The sequence below is a fragment of the Hippocampus bargibanti genome, linkage group LG18 (assembly GCF_051943395.1).
Source record: "Hippocampus bargibanti isolate YZ-2025 linkage group LG18, ASM5194339v1, whole genome shotgun sequence".
Classification (NCBI taxonomy): Eukaryota; Metazoa; Chordata; class Actinopteri; order Syngnathiformes; family Syngnathidae; genus Hippocampus; species Hippocampus bargibanti.
The window spans coordinates 16,237,338-16,263,101 of record NC_142751.1 but is presented as its reverse complement, the minus strand read 5'-3'; the positions used below and the strand labels follow the sequence as shown (position 1 = coordinate 16,263,101).

At 41.7% G+C, this 25,764-nt stretch overlaps 1 protein-coding gene and 2 long non-coding RNA genes across 6 annotated transcripts in view; all 3 read right to left on the bottom strand.

Annotated features, from left to right (window-relative positions):
- Window positions 1–634: 634 nt before the first annotated feature.
- On the bottom strand, window positions 635–2,877 carry LOC148885010 (uncharacterized). Its single transcript, XR_016118265.1, has 2 exons — window positions 2,761–2,877; window positions 635–2,667 (listed from the first exon to the last, which is right to left on the bottom strand). It is a non-coding gene; the product is annotated as an uncharacterized LOC148885010 (long non-coding RNA).
- Window positions 2,878–5,775: 2,898 nt separating this feature from the next.
- LOC148885009 (uncharacterized) lies at window positions 5,776–6,359 on the bottom strand. Its single transcript, XR_016118339.1, has 3 exons — window positions 6,250–6,359; window positions 6,092–6,148; window positions 5,776–6,007 (listed from the first exon to the last, which is right to left on the bottom strand). It is a non-coding gene; the product is annotated as an uncharacterized LOC148885009 (long non-coding RNA).
- Window positions 6,360–16,866: 10,507 nt separating this feature from the next.
- Window positions 16,867–25,764, bottom strand: part of unm_sa34860 (un-named sa34860) — a 57,352-nt gene continuing 48,454 nt past the window's right edge. For all 4 annotated transcript variants that reach the window (XM_089020091.1, XM_089020090.1, XM_089020094.1 and 1 more), the window contains 4 exons: window positions 24,852–25,001; window positions 23,874–24,067; window positions 20,465–20,629; window positions 16,867–20,268 (listed from right to left, as the gene is read on the bottom strand). In XM_089020091.1, coding sequence (XP_088876217.1) covers window positions 20,157–20,268; window positions 20,465–20,629; window positions 23,874–24,067; window positions 24,852–25,001 — 621 coding nt within the window. In that variant the 3' untranslated portion in view covers window positions 16,867–20,156. The remainder of the gene's footprint in view (window positions 20,269–20,464; window positions 20,630–23,873; window positions 24,068–24,851; window positions 25,002–25,764) is intronic.

The window sequence follows — 25,764 nt, the reverse complement described above, 5'->3', positions numbered from 1 at the left end:
AAGAAAAAAAAGAGGGAGAAAAAGAGAGAGAGCAAGAGAGAAAAAAGAGCAAGAGAGGGAAAAAAAAAGGGAAAACAAGAGAGAGCGCGAGAGGGGGAAAAAAAGGGAAAGAGAGAAAGGGAAAAAAAGAGGGAGGAGAGAGAGAGAAAAAAAGACAGAGGAAAAAAAAGAGAGGGGAAAAAAGAGAAACAGGGGGGAAGACAGAAAAAAAAGAGGAAAAAAAAGTTGAAAAAAAGAGAAAAAAAAGAGAAAGAGGGGGGGGAAAGACAGAAAAAAAAGAGAAAAAACAAAAAAAAAGAAAAAAAAAGAAAAAAAAAAGAAAAAAAAGAAAAAAAAAAAAAGAAAAAAAAGAAAAAAAAAAAAAGAAAAAAAAAAGAAAAAAAAGGGGGGGGAGAGACAGAGTGAAAAAATATCACTGAAGACACCTGAAAACTAAACTCCTAAGCCTGGAAAAAATAGAATTCAAAAAAAAGCGACACCTGAAGAAAACTACCCCTAAGCCACAACACCTAAGCGTAAACTCCAATTGCCTCTGACCTAAGCCAAATCTCTCCCCCCCCCCCCCCCCCCCCCCCCACAAAAAAAAAAAAAAAAAAAAAAAATAAAAAAGAGTAATAAAAGCCATGGACACAGATAAAGCTTTATCGTGACACATCTTTATTCAGTTGGAGCAGCATTGAAAAATGGACAGGAAATGGATGGTAGGAGGGAAAACAGATTCTTTATTAGCCACCATTGGAAGGGGAGGGAGGGGCAGTATGGGTAGGAGTTTAGGCTGAAGTGATAGAGGTTGGGGCTTAGGCCTGGAATAAGTGCAAAACAGGAAGGACAGCCCAAACTGTTGAGGCTAATCTTACGCTTAGGCTATTGTAGAAAGTTTTAGAGAAGTGGGTAAGGATGATACTATTTTTAAATTAGGGTGATTTGGTTCAGCATTTGTTTAGAATGAAATTAGTAGCTTCTATTGGTTAGGGATTGAGCGGTTGGTTTGATTTTTTTTTAGCACATTAGGGTTTATTGTTCCAAATTTGCTTAGTTATGTGAAATTATGGTTATCAAAATCCTCTCTGATTTCCAGTTATCCAAGGTGCAACACAACAGAATCAAATGATCAGGATCGGATTTGAGAGCTGGCTGATGAGCTGATCATTTGATTTAGGTGGATTAAACCTTGAATAGATGCAAAACAGGAAGGTCACTTGGACATATTACATATTGTCATTTTCAAAAGTGGGTAAGGTTTATAATTTTAATAATGCATTTTATTTATAAGCGCCTTTCAAAAGCCTCAAGGACACTTTAGTCAGGTGAGGTGATTTGAGGTTTTCGGAGTTTGTTTGATAACTTGAGGATACTTATTTTGAGTTTAGTGCGGGTAGTCGGTTGTATTTTAGAGGTTGTTGACTTTGGGACATTAGGGTTTAGTGTTCCAAATTAGGTTATATTTTGTCAAGTCCTCCCTGATTTCCAGTTGTCCAAGGTGCAACACAACATAATCAAATGATCAGGATTGTAATAGAGAGCTGGCTGATGAGCTGATCATTTGATTTAGGTGTATTAAACCTTGAACAGATGCAAAACAGGAAGGACACTTGGACGTCAAGGGCCCGAGTATTTATTAGATCTGGAATTTATCTCTTTAGGCTAATCTTTAAGTTGTTACGATATTATTGTCATTTTATCGAGAAGTGGGTAAGGTTTATAATAATACATTTAATTTATAAGCGCCTTTCAAAACCCTCAAGGACACTATAGTCAGGATATTTTTTGCGGGTGAGCAGCGGCAGCCACACACGCCAGCGTTCACTCAACCCGGAATTAACAAAGTAAAATTCTAGAGATTTAAAGTGAGGTGATTTGGGGTGTTCAGAGTTTATGTTTGACAATTTGAGGATACGTATTTTGAGTTTAGTGCGAGTAGTCGGTTGTATTTTAGAGTTTGTTTAGTTTGGGACATTAGGGTTTAGTGTTCCAAATTACGGTATATTTTGTCAAGTCCTCCCTGATTTCCAGTTGTTCAAGGTGCAACACAACAGAATCAAATGATCAGGATCGTAATCGTAATTGAGAGCTGGCTGATGAGCTGATCGTTTGATTTAGGTGTATTAAACCTTGAATAGATGCAAAACAGGAAGGACACTTGGACGTCGAGGGCCCAAGTATTTAATATTTTATTTAATCTTTAATTTTTACGATATTAATCATTTTAACGAGACGTGGGTAAGGTTTAGAGTGAGTTGGAGGTGATTTGGGAAGTTTATGTTTGACAATTTGAGGATTTGTAAGGGTATTTAAGTGTATTAGACCTGAATAACAGGAAAACAGAAAGGCCAGCTTGACAGAGGGCTGACTATTTTTGGAAGTATTGTGGCTAATCTTTGGCTTTTCTCTCCAAAAGTAGCCTGACTGGGGCACTTTACTCCCAGAGCATGTCATGCCTAGGTTTTTGATTAGAGGTTATGTGGAGGATTTAGGGATTATGGAGTCAAACCAGGATTAGAATTAATTTAACAGTTAGCAAGGTTTGGGTCACGTACTAGTGTTATGGTTTAGCTATCGGAGGTAGTATTGCGATATTAGTGTTAAAGGATTTTGATGATTTGAAGGGAGATGAGAAGGATTAGGATTGGTGGTGGCGATGATTTTGGGTGGGGCTGGAGCAGAAACCTGGGCAGAGACCAAAGAATATCTCGATGCTGACATTGCAACGCTTAAACACAAGTATAAAGTTTTTGAGGCCATGCCACAATTTACACACACCTGGAAGAGCTGCACACTGCTTAGATTCCCAAACAAAGCCAAGCACATCCACTGTGTCACCAGCGTGCATCTTGTTGATCATTCCATCAATCACGGTGAAGCTGCCCATCAGCGCTGGGGGAGGGATAAACAGACTTGTTCATGATGATTGAATGCACTACAGGGTTAACATTGTAGATATTTGTTGATTTCCAGGGGTTATACAGACCTGTGAAGAATGTAGGTAGGTCATCTCAGCAGGAGTGGTGCTCAGCTCTTTCTGATGAATGCGAGTAGCGCTCAAGACCGACGTACATGAAACTGACAAATCTGTGTTCTTAATTTCCATGCTGCGTACCACAGCAACCTAGCTGCCTAACAGTCAAACCGGTTAACCGGCTGCCTAATCAAACCCCTTAACTTTACCCAATCATGATTTTGTTTTATGTATCGTTTTTATTTTTAAGTGTACTTGGGTGTTCAGAAAGGCGCTTGTAAATTAAAGGTATTATTATTATAAATCTCCATGCCTGAATTCTACATTAAACCCAAAGCACACCCCAACTCGAATCCACGATCCATAAAAACAGGGGTGTCCCAACTTGGCACCCGACCGCTGTCCTTCCATAGTCCAACTTCCCTGGGTGGGACACACCAGATTCAAACAATCAGCTCATCAGCCAGCATTTGAACGATCCTGATTGTTTGAAAGAGATGTGCTCATCCGGGGACAGCAAGAAAACAGACAGAACAGTGGCCATTGAGGGGCAAGCTTTGACATTCCCTGGTTTCTGGGTTTCCCGGATAACGAGATAGGTGGCCTTACTACCCACCTATTAAAAATGGCATTTTCTGTGTCGCTCTCCCGTTACTATTTATAATTGTATTTTATTTATTTATTTATTTATTTATTTATTTAAGTACCTATGCTTGTCTGTGACTGTAAAGTGTCCTTGAGAGCTTTGAAAGGCGCTTAAAATAAAATCTATGACTACTCATTCATCAGGAAGAGCTGCACACCACCAACCACGTCCACTGTCGCCGGCGGGCATCTTCAGGATTCCGTCAGTCTCGATGAAGCTGCCCCATCTGACCACCGGCGCTGGGGGAGGGATAAACAGACTTGTTCATGATGATTGAATGCACTACGGGGTTAACATTGTAGATATTTATTTTGATTTTGAGGGGTTATACAGACCTGTGAAGAATGTAGGTAGGTCATCTCAGCAGGAGTGGTGCTCAGCCCTTTCTGATGAATGCGAGTAGAGCTCAAGACCGACGTACATGAAACTGACAAATCTGTGTTCTTAATTTCCATGCTGCGTACCACAGCAACCTAGCGGCCTAACAGTCAAACCGGTTAACCGGCTGCCTAATCAAACCTCGAACCCCATCATGATTTTATTGTAAAATGTCCTTGGCTGATCAGAAAGGCGCTTGTATTTTTGAATGTATTATAATTATTATCCTCCGGTATTATGCCTGAATTCTACATTAAATCCAAAGCACACCCCAACTCGAATCCGGGATCCATAAAAACAGAGGGTGTCCCAACTTGGCACTCAACCGCTGTCCTTCCATAGTCCAGCTTCCCTGGGAGGGACACACCTGATTCAGACAATCAGCTCATCAGCCAGCATTTGAACAATCCTGATTGTTTGAATGAAATGTGTTCATCCTGGGACAGCAAGAAAACAGACATGACAGTGGCCATTGAGGGGCAAGCTTTGACATTCCCTGGTTTCTGGGGTTCGCGAATTACAAGATAGGTGGCCTTACTACCCAACTTTTTAAAATTGTATTTTCTATGTAGCTCTCTACTTACCACTTATAATTGTATTTTATTTATATTTAATTTATTTATTTATTTATGTACCTATGCTTTTCTGTGACTGAAAAGTGTCATTGATAGCTTTGAAAGGCGCTTAAAATAAAATCTATTACTACTCATTCATCGGGAAGAGCTGCACACCACCAACCACATCCACTTTCTGTCGCCGGCGGGCATCTTGTTCAGCAGTCCGTCAGTAACAATGAAGCTGCCCATCTGAACACCGGCGCTGGGGGAGGCATAAACAGACGTATTCATGATGATTTAATGCACAATGAATGAGACTAACTGCGCTGAATGTTGGGAACTGACCTCACCCCAGCAATGGGTCAAGCATGTCGTATGCCTGCATTAACGTTATCCTGGAACATCAAGAAAACAAACAGGACAGTGGTCATTGAGGACCAGGTTTGGACATTCCCTGGTTTCAGGGGTTTGCAGATTAAGAGTTAGGTGGCGTTACTCATTCATCAGGAAGAGGTGCACACTGCCAACCACGTCCACTTTGTTAGCGACGGGCATCTTGTTCAGCATTCCGTCAATTGCAATGAAGCAGCTCATCGAACACCGGCACTCGGGGAGGCATAAACGTCAGTCCCTTCAACATTGATTTAATAAACTACGGGGGTTAACATTGTCGATATTTTTGATTTGTAGGGGTTATCCAATCCAATACAGACCTGTGCCGAATGTAGGTAGGTCATCTCAGGAGTGGTGCTCAGCTCTTTCTGATCAATGTGGATAGAGCTCAAAACCTCTACGTACATTAAACTGACAAATCCATCTGTTCTTAATTCCCATGCTGCGTACCACAGTAACCTAGCTGCCTAACAGTCAAACCGGTTAACCGGCTGCCTAATGAACCCTCAAACCCTTTAACTTTACCCAAACCTCCAGTACAATGCCTGAATTAAACCCAAAGCACACCCCAACTCGAATCCGGAATCCATAAAAACAGGGGGTGTCCCAACTTGGCACTCGGCCACTGTCCTTCCATAGTCCAGCTTCCCTGGGTGGGACACACCTGATTCAGACAATCAGCTCATCAGCCAGCATTTGAACAATCCTGATTGTTTGAATGAAATGTGTTCATCCTGGGACAGCAAGAAAACAGACAGGACAGTGGCCATTGAGGGGCAAGCTTTGACATTCCCTGGTTTCTGGGGTTCACGGATTATGAGATAGGTGGCCTTACTACCCACATACTTAAAATTGCATTTTCTGTGTAGCTCTCTTGTTACCATTTTATTTAATTATTTTATTTATATTACCTATGCTAGTCTGTGATTACAAAGTGTCCTTGAGAGCTTTGAAAGGCACTTAAAACAAAATCTATTACTCATTCATCAGGAAGAGCTGCACACCGCCAACCACGCCCACTCTGTCGCCGGCGGGCATGTTGTTCAGCATTCCGTCAATCTCATCTGAACACCGGCGCTGGGGGAGGCATAAACAGATGTATTCATGATGAGTGAATGCACAACGAATTATACTGACCTGCGCTGAATATTGGGAGCTCACCTCACCCCAGCAATGGGTCAATCGTGCCGTATACCTGCAGCCAGCATTAACATGCTCCTGGAACATCAAGAAAACAAACAGGACAGCGGTCTTTGAGGATAAGGTTTGGACATTCCCTGGTTTCAGGGGTTTGCAGATTAAGAGTTAGGTGGCGTTACACATTCATCAGAAAGAGCTCCACACCGCCAACCACTTCCACTTTCTGTCACCGGCAGTAATCTCGTTCAGCATTCTGTCAGTCTCAATTAAGCTGCCCATCTGACCACCGACGCTGGGGGAGGCATATACAGACATGTTCATGATGATTGAATGGACAATGAATTAGTTATTCTTGGGTTATACAGACCTGGGCTGAATATTGGGAACTCACCTCACCCCAGCAATGATAAAACGTACCTGACAGGGTGTAGCAAGCCCAATGAGCTGATGCCGAATGGTCGAATGGTGTGCCGGGAGTCCTTTTAACTGCCACTGATTGAAATGACCTCCACCTCTGCAGCTGCAGGTGAGGCCGACGGCGTCACCCATTACACAAATTGCACACACGCTTGTTTTTTCGATGCTCACATTATAACTATGGCTGAATCATTTTACAATACAATATATTAGTTAATATAAAGAGCCATCTGTTGAGAAACCACTCACCATAAAATGCTATCAACAGTACTGCGGTCACGGTTTGCCAGGTAGTTATGGCGGCGGCGGATCCCGCCCCCCCAAAAAAAGTAGGATGGAGTAGCAGGGTGTATTTCACAAATTGTACTCAAATTCAGCAGGAACAAATCCTCAAATATCAAAGTCATCTGAAAAGAAGAGCACAAATTGTCAAAGAAAACCATGAGTTCAAATCTGCATGCAAGACGAGCCGTACCTGACAGGGTGAATGAAGCAAGCCCAATGAGCCGACGCCGAATGGTGTGCCGGGAGTCCTTTTAACTGCCATTGATTGAAACGACCTCCACATGTGCAGCTGCAGACGGGGCCGACGGCGTCACCCATTGGTCGCCAACCACAACGTCTGCCACTGATTGAAACGACCTCCACCTGTGCAGCTGGAGGCGGGGGGGGGGGGGGGGGGGGGGGGGGGGGGGGCGACGGCGTCACCCATTGGTCGCCAACCAAAACGTGACAACTGGCCGTATAGTTAGAACTCATCTTAATTTGACTGCAATATTATGTTTTGTTCATTGTAAAAGAAGAGTTTCATGATTAATTTAATCATAAAGAACCGTGACAAAAGTAGCCTTCTATTCAGGTTCAAGAGCCTTAAGTCATAAATTCGGACCTAAATGTTCAGGATTGAGTATAATCAGAAATCAGAATCGTCTTTATTGCCAAGTACGTAGAACACACAAGGAATTTGTTTCCAGTCAAACACACTGCACTAGTCTCATCATCAAAAACATTGCAAAGAGGCACTAGACACTTCTATTGGGGTTACTGTTGAAAGCGTTGGTGACTTGGAGGAAATAGCAATAATGCATCATAATTTAAAAATTAAAAATAACACCAAGGGGGTGAAAATGTTTTGTAAAAACTCTGCTGTCGCTGCCAAAATTACTTTCAATAAACATTTTCAATAAAATGTAATTAAAATTGGACTTAAATGTTAAATGCACATACAAAATGGCAAAACAAAGCATCATTTAATTAAAGATTTAAAGAGTTTGATGGTTCTCTTTATTTGTAAGTAGGTTCGTTGTCAGATCTCCCAGGCAGGTGACGCGCAGAGCTTGATCGCGGCGTGGAGTCGAGCAAGTCGTGCTGTGAAACTCCGTGCGATGCTGAGCAGGTCTCTGCGAGCGGTGTGTCTGTCCGGGTCTGAGTCCAAGATGAGTCTGAGTCTCTCTGTCCCACGACAGCTGCTTTTATACCATTTTCAAGCGTGTGATATGCGTCAGGGTGAGACGCACATCAAGGAGATCAAGGAATTGAAAGACATTAAAGCGGCGGTGCGCACCGGTGACGCCACAGATTAACACAAGGTTGAACATTAAAAAAAGGCAATTAGAAGGTGCCAAACAAATTGTTAAATGCCTTTGAGGTCATGTTCCCTTGAAGGGAAACGCCGAAAGGAAAAGAAGTGATTTGTCCGCTGTTGGTTTGACTTGGTGCGTTGGCACGGCGTGTCCACCGGAGGGCGATGACGTGCTGTGCCATGCCGAGGCCCCCATTGTTTCGACGGGGTGCGATGGCACGGCATGTCCACTGGAGGGCGACACATACGGGACGTCAAACAATGAATAATAATGTACAGTAAAGTCTCGTTATATCGATATTCAAGGGAGTCCGAAAAATATCGATATAACCGGGACTGTCGATATATCCGACCCTGTTTGCATGTAATTTTTCCGTGCGTGCATAGAAATAATATCGATATAACCGGGACTATCGATATATCCGATATCGATATAACGAGACTTTACTGTATTTCATTTCAAGCGCCTTTCAAAGCGCTTGAATCATTTTACCTTTGATTAAATAGCATATTTGGACCTTTTCAGCATTGACATTAACTTCTACGATAGTAAAATATATTAAGACTGAGCACTTCACAATGTATTTGTGCTGTTGGAATGGCTTAGCTTTTTTTTCCTTCTTCACTTTTGTTCGGGACTGATGATTCAATAAACATACAGTAGTAGTTTCCAAAGCTCATTGGACTAAAGTGCTGTTATGGGATTGTGTGACATCTAGTGCTCAATTCTTATACACAGAGTGGGGCATCACAGCAAACTATCCATCCATCCATTTTCCGTACCGCTTATTCCTCATCAGGGTCCCGGGGGGTGTTGGAGCCTATCCCAGCTGTCTTCCGGCACGAGGCTGGGGACACAGTGAATTGGTTGGCAGCCAATCGCATGCAGGGCACCCAAAGACATATGACCGTCACTCTCACACTCACACCTAGGAAGTGTTCAATCCGCCTGCCAATCATGTTTTTGGAATGTGGGAGGGAACCGGAGGACCCGGAGAAAACCCACGCGGGCCCGGGGAGAACATGCAAACTCCACACAGGGAGGCCGGAGCGGGACGCAAACCGGCGATCTCTGCACTGTGAAGGCGGCGTGCTAACCACTCGACTACCGGGCCGCCCCACGGCCAACTAAAAAAACAGAAATTCTTTCACTGTGGTACAAGTGCATTCTTTGTCCAAATTAAGTTATAAAACAATTTTGTTATGAATATGCTTGAGGTGTTAAGATATTGTGTATGTATTTATTTGTTTATTTATTTTCATTTATTTACGTATTTATTCGCATATTTATGTATGTATGTATTTATTTATTCATGTATTTCTTTGTCTGTTTATCAATGTATTTATTTATTTGTCTATTTATTTGTTTATTTGTCTATTCATTTTTTTGTGTATTTATTAGTCTATTTATCAATATAATAATAATAATAATAATAATAAAAATAATAATAATTTATATTTATTTATTTATCTATTTATTTATTTATTTATTTATTTATTTATTTAATCGTGTATTTATGTTTCTATTTATTTATTTATTTATTTATTTATGCACTGTATTTATTTATTTATTCTTGTATTTATTTGTCTATGGATTTAGTTAGTTAGTTAGTTAGTTTCCAGTAGAACCTTTTTTACAAACAAACAAAACACGAACACATTAAAATCTAATTCGAAGCAATTCGTTATGGCTGCCGCTGCTCACCCGCAAAAAAAAATCCAGCGACGGCAAAGTGTCCTTGAGATTTTTGAAAGGCGCTTAGAAACTCAATGTATTACTATTATTATCTTCATTTTTCATTTGAAAAGTTTGTGATTAAGAAAATTATCCACTAGGCGGCAGTCTCAGACAATAGATTTATCAACAAAGGGCTCGACTGTGATATGTGATCAATCAAGATGAAGAAAGGACAACTTTAAACTCACTGCAATCATTGAGAAGATACCTATTTATTTATTTATTTATTTATTTATTTATTTATTTATTTATATCATCCAGGTACACTAAACATTGTCAGTAATATATTTTTTAAAGAATATTATTGGTATAAGGTGTTTTTTTAATCTGTTCTTCCAGATGTTGTATGTTACTAATTACAAACGCTCAATTTGTGGTTTTGGGATTTTTGCTTTATTTAAAACTCATTTTTCAATTTCTTATCCGCTAGATTGTGTATTTATTTCAGATATGTGCGAACAGAGTCAGTCTAAAGAACCATAAACTGTCGAAAAGTAGGGCAACAACAACCAAGAAGGCAGTTTTTGGTGTCTGTATTTCGACATTTTCCATCTCTGCACAGAAAGAACAGATGATGAAACCTCAACTGGCAAACAACACATCACCGCTTGGTGGGGTGGGGGTGTCGGGGGTGGTACGGTGTAAAGGCTGGTGTCAATATTTTTGACATCTGAAGAGAATATCTGCGTTGTTTTTTTAGTGGTGGTTTCACCCTTGGATGAACTCCCCAAAGTGGAGGCAGGATAGAAGAAGAAAAAACAAAAGTGGGGGCAGAATGATAGGAAGCAAAAATAGAAGACGGATGAGGAGGAAGAGGAGGAAAAAGCAAAAGGATATGGTCCACGTAAACCATTTCCATTCTTCTCCAAATGCTGCTTGCGGGCAAACAAATGCGCATACGGTGAGGGAACTGGAAACACACAAATACACACACACACACACGCACGCACGCACACACACACATATCCATCCATTCTGTGGCGCGATGGCTTGAAGAGCCCGTGATGAGAAGAAAGGATCATCAGCGCAGAGCCGCGATGGATATTTGGAACTGCCGCGGCTTGGAATTGAAGCGTATTTACATGGATTGGCCATCTCTTTTCGTTAATGGGTGCTTATTTAATTTTTTCTGTTGTTGTTTTGACTTCAAGATAGTGCCACGAGAGTGGCTGCCTTTACAGCAGCTCCTGTATTTTGTTTTTCTACTTCTTCCTTTCCTTTTTTTTCCTTTCATCACTTTCCTGTTGTGAAATTTATCCACTGCGAGACTAATAATCGTTAATCCAACACACACACACACACGCACACGCACACGCACACGCACACACACACACACACACAATGAAAAGCTCAAGACACAAACTCACACTTCCTTGTTCTTGTCTTATTGTCTTATTTTGTTCCTAATAAAGCTTTTTTAAATTATTATGATTATTTTTTAGGCAATCTAATCACCATCTTTCCCCCCCCAAACACATAAAAGAGTAAACTTCTATCCACAGTACACCTCAGTGCTTGTGATAGGCACATGCTCATCACACACGTATATACACACATAGACACACACGTACAAACACACACTAAGTGGAGCCAGCTCATCAACATGCAGTCATTCGGTTGGCATTGGATAGTGGGGTGCTAATTGGCTGCCAAGCAGAACGTGTGTGTGTGTGTGTGTGTGTGTGTGTGTGTGTGTGTGTGTGTGTGTGTGTGTGTGTGTGTGTGTGTGTGTGTGTGCGCGCGTGTGTGTGCGCGCGTGTGTGTGTGTGTGTGTGTGTGTGTGTGTGTGTGTGTGTGTGTGTGTGTGTGTGTGTGTGTGTCTGCATGTTTCTCTGCTGCAGTCGGCTGGGGCTGAAAAGAAATTCCCGTCACGTCTGTGAGCCTCGATTAAGATGTTGCTCCAGTTTCCAACAGACAGACAAGTGGGGAGGAGGGGGCGTGGGGGGTGGAGGAGAGTGGGGGTGTTGAGAGACAGCTGGAGGTGGTGTGTGTGTGTGTGGGGGGGGGAGGGGGGAGACTTGACGAGGCGGGGTAAAAAAGTGAGCAAGAGGTAGCAAAATGCTGCAGTGGTTCTGTCATTCTCCTGTATTGCCATCCTTATGGGTATTATATAGTGTCGTTTGGAAGTGGAACTATTTTGTGGATGCGGACAAAAGCGTGCCCCTCTGTGCTGGGTGTGCGACGACCACAGTGAATTCAGCACTCGGAGAGCATTTCTGAGCCCAAAAGGTCTCGCGAGTGGAGTGAATTTTTTCGGGTTTTGTTTTTTTTCTTGCTTGGGTGCCGATAAAGCGCTGCCAAGACCTCTGGCAGTGTTTCTGTCAAAGGGGGCAGTATTTCCCTTTTTTTCCATGTTTGCGTTGTTAAAGTGCTATATAAACCAATATGTATATACGTGTATTGCATTGTATTCTGGACAGCCGCCCTCATTTCAAGCTCATATAACCCATATAATTTAGGAAATAACTTTTTTTCTGATAAAAGAAGAGAATGTACGGCAGAAATGTCAAAGTCAAGGCCCGGCCATCATTTTTTTCGGCCTGCGAAAGCAAATCAAACTTGTGAAATTCCATGATGCTTGCTAAAATCCACACCAAAATGTTATATTTTTGAATGTAAACCACAATAAGTCATTATTCTTGACTTCAGATTTGAAAACTAGTTATTCATTAATTTGTTGTGCTCTCTCTTTGTAATTGGTGGAGGGGATTAAACATCCTAATGGCTTCCCCAAATTCATAACGGCCCTCAAGAGGAGACCATAACTAAAACGTGGCCCGTGGCAAAAAATGACTTTGAAACCCCCGGTCTAAGGTTTCTTACGCTGCTTTGAATGTTTACGTAGTCCTAAAACTCAATATTCTGTGGGTCCTGGAAATCGAGTGACAATGACAAAAACCCTGGCACTGGAGTGGACACATTTTTGCACATTGTCTGGCAGTGAATGATTTAAAAGCCTATGCAGATAACATCCGACTTACACCAAGTTCCGTTCTGACCAAACGGTTGTAAGTCAAAATAATCGTAAGCCGAAATCCATTCAAAATGTTGAAGAGACTCGGAGGCTAAATGGCTCGCAAACTGCCCCCCGGTGGTGCCATCACACGGTCGATTGCTGTGCGAGAGTGAGATGCTGGCTGGTTGGCCAAAATTGTTGTACAAGTTGACGGCCTACTAGCGCGTTGCGGTGCTAGATGTAGAAAATAGGGTCTGGAGGTCGTGGTCGTAAGTACGGGTGGTCATAAATCGAGCGGGTCGTAAGTGGGATGTTACCTGTAGAAGCGTCTATCAGTTAGGAAAGTTGAATTCAGAATTGCACCAAGATGATTCGAGTGGGTGACTGCAGCTTTCCGAGCGACATGGAGGTGACGTAGGGGTGAATCTGTGAGGAGAAAATCGATGAGAACGGAAAAAGGGAGAAGAATAAACACAAAAGGGGGAACATGGGTTGTAAAATGAAGCTGTGAGAGACCATAAATATGTTGAGCTTGGTTTGTTAAATGCACCATAAAATAAGTTGGGGCAATCAAAAATTTCAAGGCAATACATTGACCATATTTGACATTGGGTTAATCAACCCATTTTTTTAAGTTTCTCAATCTGAATTCCACAAAAAAATGGCTTGTAAATAATGTGCAGCTTTTCTCTGGACAACAGAAAGATCCAACCTAGGTGTCCAATTGTTGCAAGTAACACTACATTATTTACTAAGGACTGTTGAATTTTATTTTTCGTCGGACCAACAAGGACAATGAGGTCATCTGATCTATTTTAAGATTTTTCACCCTGTTAAAAAGTGGTCCGTTTTTTGCCTTTGGTGTCAGCAAGCTCATCAAAAATGCATGATTTGGACTTTTCACCTCTCTGATTTTGATCCCCTTGTATAAATCAAAGCAAAATGGAGTTTTTTATGGTTGGAGCTCATCCATGTTTGATGCGCTGCCAGGGGGGAGACCGAGATAATAGAAACGATCAGAGACATATAGTGCTGTGTCTGCACGTGTCTCGGTGTCCTTATTCCACAAACTTAATGAACTTAGATGAGTGCATATGCATTCATAAAAAGGGTTACATTGGCCTATCTAGTTTGAATCAACGTATGCTGCATTTAACAATGGCTATATATACAGTAAAGTCTCGTTATATCGGTTATAGCGATAGTACCGCTTATTACGATACTATTTCTATGAACGCAAGGAGAAAATTTACATGCCGCAGGATCGGATATATCGATAATCCGGTTATATCGATATTTTTTCCGACTCCCGAGAATATCAATATAACGAGACTTTACTGTATATCGCTTCCCTCTTGTCATGTTATATTTTGTGTTTTAAATGTCCTACGGTGAGTGGTAATTGAACGCTTTGCGCCTCTTGCGCGACAGGCAAAATACTAACAGGAAACAATTTGAAAACAATTTGGCGAAACCCCTGCTCGTTGCACCTTCAAGGGTTGTTTGTAATCATGGGCCTTGCATGTTTGTTATTTAGGATGATGATTAACTGAGTTTGTTTCCATTTTTTAGGTGCTGAAACTTTTTCTGAGCATCTTCATCTTGATTAAGTTGATGGAGTTGCTTGTTCTGCAGCCACAGGGGGATACAAGCCAGTGTCTTCTTGTGCCGGTCCCAAGCCCCGATAAAGACAGAGGCTTGTGTCAGGAAGGGCATCCCAAGTAAAAGCTTGGCCAAAACAAACATGCCAATCAAACCTCCGAAGATGGAGGACACTGATTCGCTGTGGCGACCCCTTGAAGGGAAAAGCCAAAAAAGGAAAAGAAGAAGATAGATATATGTGAAGATATTTGAAGATAAAAATGGATGGGTGTCAATGAATAGTTCTGCCTGGTTGACCAGTTGTGACGAGCACACGCGTTATTATGAAGCTATTACACAAAATGTCGTCACCTTATAGGCCGACGCTTTTGACTCCACAATAATTAGGATGCAGCATGTAAAAGAACAAAGAACGTCCAACCAGGGGGGGCAATCTGCACACGTGTGCACTCGTGTGCATCCGGCCGCATCACCCAAGAGCGATGACGCTCGACGTCCGCACACCAGCGCTCATATCGTGCTTATTAAAACATGTCCAGACCCTCCCTGTGTCTCCATTTCTCCCATTTCACCTTGAGCGACCTTCATCGCTTGCCATCGCTCGTCCCTCTAACAGACGCAGCCCATTGGCCCAAAAAGGACATCACATTAGGGACAATTGACTGCTTGGGATGAAGCACCTTGGAAAAACATCTGGGCAAGTGATAAATGCCTCTCTGCGGCTACCTTTGCATCAAGGCGACAGGCAACATGGGGAAGCCACACAGAGAGAGTGAGAGTGTGTGTGTGTGTGTGTGTGTGTGTGTGTGTGTGTGTGTGTGTGTGTGTGTGTGTGTGTGTGTGTGTGTGTGTGTGCGTGTATGTGTGTGTGTGTGTGTGTGTGTGTGTGTGTGTGTGTGTGTGTGTGTGTGTGTGTGTGTGTGTGTGTGTGTGTGTGTGTCCTTGCCAGCCAGCCACTTGACATCACACGGCCCCTCTCATTCCAGGCTTGTCGGATCACTAGCTGAATGGATAAGACTATTTACCGGCGGCGGGTCAGTTTCATGTTGTTTGCCGTCCTCATTTCAAATGGCCTTTTTCAGCATTTCCATCACCCGATTCGCAAAAAAAGGGTGGCGGGGTCACAATTGATGAGGAAATAAAACGACTTTATTATAGAGTACAGTTAATTACAATACCATAGCACATTTATTATACATAACATAAGGTATATTTTGTTAGTTTTCAGACTTATTTAGTAGAAAATTATGTTTTATGGGGACCTGGGAACGGATAATTCTCATTTTGAATGGTTTCTGACAGTAAAAATTGGAATACACACTTTTCACCTTACACACACGTTCTGGGAACCAATTATGTTTGTAAGCCAAGGTATCACTGCATGTTGTCAAGTGGCACGCATATAGCGAGTGCATGCTAGCCCCAAAGCTAGAATCTGGTTCATCCATTCAAACCCAGTGAGAATATGCATACACACTCATTTTATTATTTTTTATTCAGACGCTGATCCAGAGGTTTGAGTCGTAGCGGCACTGATGGCGTGACAGCCAATATTACCTTCATCTACTTTTGTGCGCGTGAGGGTACGATAATCACCTTGAGCTATGAAAGCAGGAGATTCCCCCGGAGATCAGCTCAACCAGGTTGCTTTTGACATCAGACCACACAAACGCGCTTTTAATATCTGCGATATGTAAACAGGCACGGATGGTTATGAGTCTGCCCTTCATGCGTGAGTTAAGGTGACATTCTGAAAAACAAAATGGCGGCAGGGATATAAACAAAGGCTACAATAATGCAGACTACCTTTGGGCTTAACGGTTTTGTCCATTTAAATTATCCTCAATGGATTCGTTACGGTAATCACTGTAGCCTCAGGAAATGCTCCTCTGCTACCCCCACCTTAGTGCAGGGACCTATCATTGCAGAGGTCTGGCCCCGCCACCTCTGGACAGTAGGGATATATATATATATATATATATATATATATATATATATATATATATATATATACAGTAAAGTCTCGTTATATCGATATTCTCGAGAATAGGGAACAATATCCATAGAACCGGACTATCGATATATTCGATCCTGCGGCATGTAAATTTTCTCCTTGCGTTCATAGAAATAGTATCGTAATAAGCAGTACTATCGATATAACCGATATCGATATAACAAGACTTTACTGTATATATATATATATATATATATATATATATATATATATATATATATATATATATATATATATATACACACGTATAGATATATACACGTATACATATATATTTATATATATATATATATAGGGCCAAAGCTACTAGCAACATTTCAGTTCGCTGACGAAGCCACTTGGATAAGAAGCGTAACGTCCGACACCTTCAAAGAAGTACAGATGACGGCTGAAGAAACCTTTTCATCTTTTGTATAGTGCTTATACTTGTTTTGGAGCGGGGCTTTCGGTAATAGCTTGGGAGTCTGAAACAAAAACAAAACAAGAATGGTTTTATCATTTTATTGGAAAAATAGAGCGTTTTGAGAACACACTACAAAAAAATAACAACACAAACATAATCCACGACAGTCTCAACGACAAACTCATAGGACAACGGTTACTAAGTATGTTTCACTGTGCTTTTGATGATTCCAAAACTAGCATGCGGTTGTTGGAAAATGCGTGTGTTTTGTTTTACCAGTACAATTATTAGTTTCAGCATGGATCTGGGCAAGGCAAAACCTGACCACCAAATGTGCATAAATAGTCATCGTGAAGATTTCAGAGAGACCCGTATGCCAAGTTCCGAGTTTGCAGGTAGGGAAACCGCACAAGAGGCGTTGGGACTTTGGATTCACGGCCGTTCCGTAAGAATAATGACGCAAACAATCAAGAAAATTCATGCAAGTCCAGATGATTTTTCAGGATTGGTCCATGGATGATAAGCATAGAACACATTTCATAATCATGTCGGTTGATGTTTACCACTCGTTTAAATGCTTTTCGCCCAGTTCAATCCAAACCTTCTCAAGTCAGCGAAGAAGATATGGTGACTTATTAATTCACAGTAGAGAAAAGTCGAAAAACTTCATCGTCATTTGATTCGGAATCGGAAGATGACGGATTCTTTTCATATAATGTGGCTGAAATGGCAGCAAATTGGAATCAATAGTTATGGAAGGATGACATGCTCTGTGCTATTAATTGTTTATTTATTAACGGTTTCAAACAGCAAAAAAAAAAGACTGGATTTGAAACGTATGTTTCTCAAGTCCAAAAATGTGAGAATTCCGCAAGACTTTGTAGACACGAATCCCAACATGTCACCATCCTCTATTTCTTCAAGCTATGATCATACTTCAAAAAAAGGTGACAATTGTGTCGTTCATCCTTTGCGTCAGTTACTTAAAACAAAAATATGATGATCAAATATTTTGTGCTCAAGTGGAATTCATTCACACCAGACATCAATGGACGTAAAAACAAGCCCGATTGGGGATTAAAAAAAAATACCAATAGATTTGTCATAAAGTGCAAATCAAATGAGTTCCAACGCGGATATTCGTCTGACTTTTTCTTATTGCCTTCAGATAACGTTGCCGAAAGTCAATCAAATGGGTGGCGCAAGCGGGCCCAAACGTTTTGGCAGAAGATACGAGGCACTTAGAAGCTTGTACAATTGTCCAACGTTCCATACGTTTTTAGTCCAAATTAGGTTGGTGGTTCACTATTATACTTGTGTATTATCGCCAGAAATCGGACATATTATTCCAAAAAAGATGAATTGATGAAGCCAATGCAAGCCTTTCAGTGACAGTGGTTCCGGTATTGCGGAGGACAGTTGATCACATGATCAAGTTACAGGGTGCGTCACAAGGTTAAGAGGCAGTAAATCAGATGCAGACCGCATAATTGCTCGTAGCGATTAGCCATGTTAACGATTCAGCCTATCAGATGATTCTATTTGTACATTGGTCACAATTTCCACAACTTCCGAGTGCCATCATCATTTGCAGTTTTTCACAATTTTTCATGAGCAACTTAGAGGAAAAAAATAAAATAAAATGAGATGACACACAGAGTGAGTTTGTATATGTTGGTAGTTTTTGTTTGTAAACAAATTTCATTGTCGGTCCACTTAGTGAAACAACAAGAATTTATGCATGTATGTATGCATGTATGTATGCATGCATAAATTCTTGTTGTTTCACTAAGTTCCTTCTAAAATGATCTAAAAAGACTATTAGATTTATCAGTGTCGGCAAAGGTTATCTTGAAAACCTCACATGAGCTCTTAATCTGCACATTTCTTTCAACTTGTAGACGTGAAATGTAAAGGTAAAAAAATATATCTATTGACCTCATTTTATTTGAAAGTAGGGCGCTAGAAATGTGACTCAATGCTGAACCAAAAGTGTAAACAGACAACCAACCTGCAAAGTATTCCACATTTGCATTGGTCTGTTAATCTCTCGGGGTTCACCTTGACGATTCCCTAATTTAGGGTGGTCCAGGTGGAACGTTTAACAATGCTGATTTTGAAATTGTACTCTGAGATGCTTGCTCAATACCAACTTGACCACATGATGGGCGACGTAAGAATGATGCTCCCTGCTTTAAATATATCATACGTTATATACATGAAATACGTGTAAGCAGAGCTTCACAGATTCAATGCAAATACTAACTTGTTTTGTTGTATTTTCTATAAATAGCAATAAATAATTAGCAATATAGTCAATATTGCTTCTGTATGCCAGTGGTTCCCATTGAACGAGGTGCACTATTGTGTGGCAGAGAAAGATTCTGCTTCTGAAGAGTCGCTGAGTTTTTTGAAAGCAGCCATAAAAGCTGCATTGGGTTCCATTGGTGATTCTACTGATGTCTTCTTGAGGGAGCTATTAATGCATAAACATCTGATTCATCAAACATAATCAAGCTTATGAGGTGTTGACATCTCTTCCGGGACAATTTTCTGAGGAGTTTTCGACATTCCAGCTCTCGCCAATGCAACCCTTCAGTTTGAATATCCACCGAAGTGCTTGAAAGACTCATTGTGGTTCCTGTGAAGAATCCGACGGTTGTGAGCCTGAACGTGGTTCCTTTGCGGGATCAGATGATCAATCGGGTTCCATCGGTTGAGTCCCGAGAAAGATAACATAAAGCGAGCGGATGTGTTCTTGAAATCCGGTAGACGTCTTTAGATTCCAGGTTTGTGACATCTCAGACCATCATGGAGCCATTCATGCTGTAGAGTCTTAGATTCATCCGATAAAGACCCAAGTCGAAATTATCCGGGACACAATCTGACCCGGTCATGACTTTGCATTTCATATTTCGGTCCGTATACATGCTAGCCATTCCTTCCTTATGGCTACCAAACAAAAAACTGAGTTTCCAGAAGACAAGAAGCAGGTCCGTAGGACTCAGATAACCTCAGACGGCTTGAAAGAGGAAACAAGACATTTTCGTAATACAGTATCGCCAAAAAAGTGCTGGTCGATTTGGGAGTCTACATGCTCGTCAGACTGTCAGCGTCTAAGCGGTGCTGGGATGTTAGTAATCCCAGGGGTTGACTCAAAACGAATCCTCCGAATGGTAAAATATTCATTTGAATTAGTCCACCGTGTTCCCTTTGTTGGAAAAAAAACAATCGGTTCCCTTCAGTTTGGTCGGTGACACCATTCACTGGTCTATGGAAAGTACGTTCCTTGTCACGAGAAAGTGCTACGCCGATCTAGGTCCAACTACAGTCTTCTTCATCCGAGTCCACCGATGTGGTGCATGCAGTCTGCATCAGATGTTGATGCTGCGATTGGAGTTATTCATCAGAACTCTCATTTCCTGAATGCTCGTGATGATTTTCTTCTGATGTCCCGCAAGGTTCACCCCGACTCTCCGTAAGTCCCTAAAAACAGTTACACAAATCAGTTTATGGCGCATCAACACCTTCGTTGAAGTCAAATGGTTGTAGAAATGTTAGCGAGACAATCATGGCATGAGATAAACTATGAGGTGGCGCACAAAGGTAAACAAAATGGCATTTTTTTTTATTTTTAACTTGGAACTCTGTATATTTGGGACTGTTGTCCAAGCGCCCTTACTCGGATGTCATCTGAGTGACCGTGTCCAGTGACGAGTATCCCCCTTCCATGAAGAGTTCTGTATAACGACCCATCTTGATAGAATCCAGCCACTCGCCGACTGTTTTACTCCAGACGTTACAGTCCGAGTCGACACTGGCATGCTCCACTAGCAGATTGGAAACCCTGAGGACACCAACCGAGACATTGGACGTCATCAATTCAATAGCGTGCGTTGTGTATCTGTTTCTTCTCTCTGAATGCACTAAGATGAAAAGCTGAAAATACAGTCCACCCATTACAAAGAATATGTGACATTTTTCAGGTTCTTCTCCGTGCTGACAAAGACGGAGCTGCCAAGCTTTGAAATCCAAACGCAACCAGCGTTTTCAGACGCTGCAGCTCACTGATAGAAACATCATTATCCAGACGCGCTAGCCTTTCTACAGCTCCTTTGAACTGCAAACAGCAATTGAGTTGGTTATACCCGGGAGAGGCCACGCCATGTATCTATGGCCTGCCAAAAATACATAAAGAAGGGTTCCCCCTCACACCCATTGTTTGTAGCATTGGATTGGATTGGATTTGCCTTTATTAGTCTCGCAGTGGAGACATTTACATCTCACAGCAGCAAAGTTATGAAAGGAATGAAAGTAGAAAAACAAAATACATGAGCTGCTGGAAAGGCAGCCACTCTCGCGGCGCCGTTTACATGACTCCTCTACATACAATGTAGCCAAATATTTAAAAACTATTTTAGCTCAGTTGGTTGGTAACACAGAATATCACGTAGAGAACACCACAGGGTTTGTAGAGAGGATGAAAAACCTCATATTGGAACCTGAGGAAACTTTGGCATCATACGATGTGACTTCTCTCTTTACATCTGTCCCAACCCCAGCAGCAGTCTCAGTGGTGAGGACGAGACTGCTGGCGGACGTTTCTCTGCATGAAAGAACCAAACTTAAAGCGGATCACATCTGCCAATTATTGGAAATCAGCCTTAATACTACGTATTTTCAATTTTGGGAGAAATTTTATAAACACATTCATGGTTGTTCTATGGGCTCACCAGTTTCACCCATAGTGGCTAATCTGTACATGGAAGAGATGGAGAAACAGGCCCTCACATCCTTCCCGGGAACAAAACCTAGACACTGGTTTAGATATGTGGACGATACTTTTGTCATAATTAAAAAACAAGAAATTCAATCCTTCACAGATCACCTCAACTCTGTAGACATCAACATTAAATTTACTCGTGAGGACATTAAAGAGAACCAACTAGCCTTCTTGGATTGTAAAGTAATTATAAAAGAGGACAGAGCGCTAAAAACAGAAGTCTTTAGGAAGGCTACGCACACTGACCAATACTTACTTTTTGACTCTAACCACCCTTTACAACACAAACTAGGAGTTATCAGAACCCTCCAGCATAGGGCTAAACTAATACCAACTAGCATTGAAGGTAGAGAAAATCAGGAGAGCACTCACTAACTGTGGGTACCCTCAGTGGTCATTCAACAGATGTCAAAAAGAAAGAATAGGGTAGGTAGTACCTTACATTGCAGGAGTTTCTGAAAAATTGCAAACAGTCCTTTGGCAACACAAAATTCCTACTTATTTCAAACCGATAAACATGTTAAGGCAAAAATTAGTGCATCCAAAAGATAGGCTACCAAATGAAAAACAAAGTAATGTAGTTTATTCAATACACTGTAAGAATTAAAATTGTAAAGAGTCTTTATCAACATCGCAGGGATAATACAAGTGGGCCTCAATCAGCAGTACATTTGCACCTAAAAGCTAGCAACCACTCATTTGACGACAACGAGGTTAAAATCTTAGCGAAAGAACATAGATGGTTTGAAAGGGGGGGTAAAAGAAGCGATTCTTATAAAACAACAAAATGCTTCATTAAACCGGTCTGGTGGGGTGAGGTTCAATTTGGATCGTTCATACAATAGCCTGCTTAGGCAAAACAGGTTAGGCAACATTCGTAATGCTAATGAGGTGATACCGGTGGGAGTGGGGCAAATGGGCCAGTCTTTAGTCAGGAATGTAGGAACAATCAGTGGGCCACAGGGAGTGGTCCTCTGCTCCCCCAACCCGAGAGTAGGGACCTATCATAGCTGTGTCCGGCGCCGCCATGTCTGGACATTAGGGATATATAAATAGGGCCGATACGACCAGTCAGACTTTAGTTCGCTGACGAAGCCTCTTGGATAGGAGGTGAAACGTCCGACACCTTCAAAATTGTACAGATGACGGCTGAAGAAACCTTCTCATCGATGGACCATTCCTGTACGACTGAAAGCTTACACAGACGAATTGAGTTGGTTGTTACGTTGGGAAATGTACTTTGTTTCAATGGTTCCCTTTTGTTGAAACGGCAGTAGAAAAAAAAAAAAAAATCAACCCTTATTTTATTGCCTCCACAAAGGAAATGAGGACTAAATGTCTCCATTAAAGCTCATTAATATCATGACATGCTCGTGTAAAACTAAATAATTGGATGCAGGGATGCTTTGAAAACCGAGACACCCCGCAGGAAACAATTCAAATTATTATTATACTTAAATTTCTTCAATTTGTACCTTTGTCCATCGACCCCGACTGACCCCCCAACGGGAAGCCATTGAGGTCTGTCCCAAGTGATTCAATGATGCGGCCACGCACTAATTCAAGAGACTCTATTTACATTTAATCGGAATGTTGATGAGTTTAATTCACGAGAGAAGGAATATGTAAAGGAAGGTGAAGAAATTGTCATTTCGCAGTGTTTCAACTGCGCCGTAGGTGCCTTGTCTTCAAGACCGAGATAGCAGAAATGCAATTTAATACCACTTCAATTCCATTGTCTTAAATGCGTCGTTCTTGCTGGTGATGATGACTTCCTTGATCAGCGCTTTGCAGTCGAATACTGGAAAAGGTATCACTTAATTGTATACAAATAGCTGTATGTCAGAAGTGCCTGTACCCCCATTGAGTGTGAAATTAAATGGCTAAATAAATCTTTTCTTCTGGGGAAATGAATCAGAGTGAGCCTTTTGTGCCAAATTGTTACATGTTAGCGCGCAAAGGAACATAGCGACCGCCCCAATTGCCAGGTTTCTCCTTATCCATGTGAAGAAAAAGAAAATAAACAAATAATTACAATAAAAAAATAAAATAAAATAAAAAACAAAATAAAATAAAACCCACATTTGATGAAGCATTTGCTAGTGCAAGGCGAGGAAGCAGAACTGTAGTGTTAGCACATGTTAGCCACTAGCTAACAGTGTTAGCAAGAGTCATGTGTGCCAGTGGGTTGATCTTGTGTGTGCATGGTGATACACAAAGTGTTTTAGCATGACTAGATTCTACAAGGCGGTACTTGTACATACGTCGTGATGCGAAACGTATGCATGCCTTTTTCGAGCGTTCTCACCTGTGCGAGGAGTTGACCAGATTTTTCAGCGAGCAGGGGTTGCGAATGAGTTTGTCCAGTAGACATACAATCTCATCAAACTTCGGTCGGTTGATGCGTTCTCGCTGCCAGCAGTCCATCATGAGGTGGTAGAGAGCCTCGGGGCAATCCATCGGACCCGGTAACCGATAGCTGTCTTCCACTGCCTTTATGACCTGCACAATTGCAATTGAGTTGAGGGGTGGGGGGTGGCATGGCAAAAGGCTAGCAGGGAGGGGGGTGGTGAACCCAGACAGAAATGGCGGCTATGAGAGACAAAAGACGTCATGAAAGAAAGAGAAGGTGAAAACTGGGAAACAGAAGGCGGGCTTAGAGAAAGAGGCTGAAAGAAGGGGCAATTTCTTGCGCAGATCTGAGAAAATCCAGCAGAAGGCTTTCAATTAAACATCAAAGGTCTTGTCGTCCACTTCTCATCCTCCCTAACAGCCCACCTCTCTCCGTTTTCTCGGGGACAGACGGCTTCAGAAGCAAAAAGGGACGCTTGTCAGCGTATGGGGTGTCTGCCTGCCGCTGACTCGTCAACACGCCATTCAAGTTCCTCCTATTGGAATGACTTCCTGGTGGCGCGCTACGTTTAAGCACGCTGTAACTCTTCCCCTCAGCACAAAGTGATTTAGTTTGCAGGCCACTTTAAAAATGTCGCGCAATTTGCTGCGACGCTGTATTCACGGCTACGGCTAAAATGGAAACCCGGTGGAGCAAGTAAATGTTTCAAACTAAACGGGTGATTTTCCTCCCACAAAGTTCTGCTGAGCTTTGCAACTTTGTGTTCGTTCACGCGTTTCGCACCTTTTTTCCACACGTGCGACAACATCTCATCTTGCGCTTCCGTGCAAGCGATTCTTTCTCGTCGTGGACACTTTGCAGTCATAGATCATGGTTTGAGTTTTCCCCAACAATAACAAAATGGCTTGAATCGAAGAAATGAAGGATCCTTACATCTTGATTGGACATTTCCCAGTAGGGCCGCTCCCCATATGACATCACTTCCCACATGACGACGCCGTAACTCCAAACGTCGCTGGCTGAGGTGAACTTCCTGTAGGCGATCGCTTCGGGAGCTGTCCAGCGAATCGGAATTTTCCCGCCCTGTGACAAAAAAGTGCAGCTTGGTTTTTTTGATTATTATTGAGTAAAATAGTGTGTTTTTCTTTTCATTTGAGGGTCATTGTATTCTGGGGGAAGCAGTAATCATTGTTTTTCGAATATCGTCCTTTATTTGATGCGATATTCAGTCAAATACTCCGTTCTGAAACAGTTAGCTGCAGTTGTAAACATTTCTTTGTGCTGTTTTGGTCATGTGACCTCCGCCAACTTTGACCTCAGGCTCGGTCATGTCATTTTCGGTCAGCAGCAAAATGGCAGGACAAGACAAAATGTCCGCCGATTGAGATGAACAACAACGTATTTCTAATACTGTACATTATTTGATGCAATACTCAGTCAAATACTCAGTTCTCAAACAGCTGCAGTTGTAAACAATTCTTTTAGTTGAACTTGTATGAGGCTGATATTATATTTCAAAATCTATCAGAATCAGAATCATCTTTATTGCCAAGTATGTAAAACACACAAGGAATTTGTTTCCGGTAGAACACGCTGCACTAGTATCGTTGTCAACAAAAAACTGCTAAGTGGCACTATAGTTTGGATTCTGCAGTGTGCAAGTCCTCGAGAGTCGGTAGGGCGGTGCCAATGATTTTTTCCGCCGTCCTAACTGTCCGTTGAAGTCGGATTTTGTCCATGTTGATTTTGTCGGATTTTGTCTATGTTGAGTCTTATCACAGAACTTAAAAGCAAGCTTTCTAGCTAGCTATCTACATGTACTAGTTGTCACCAAAGCTAGTGGAGA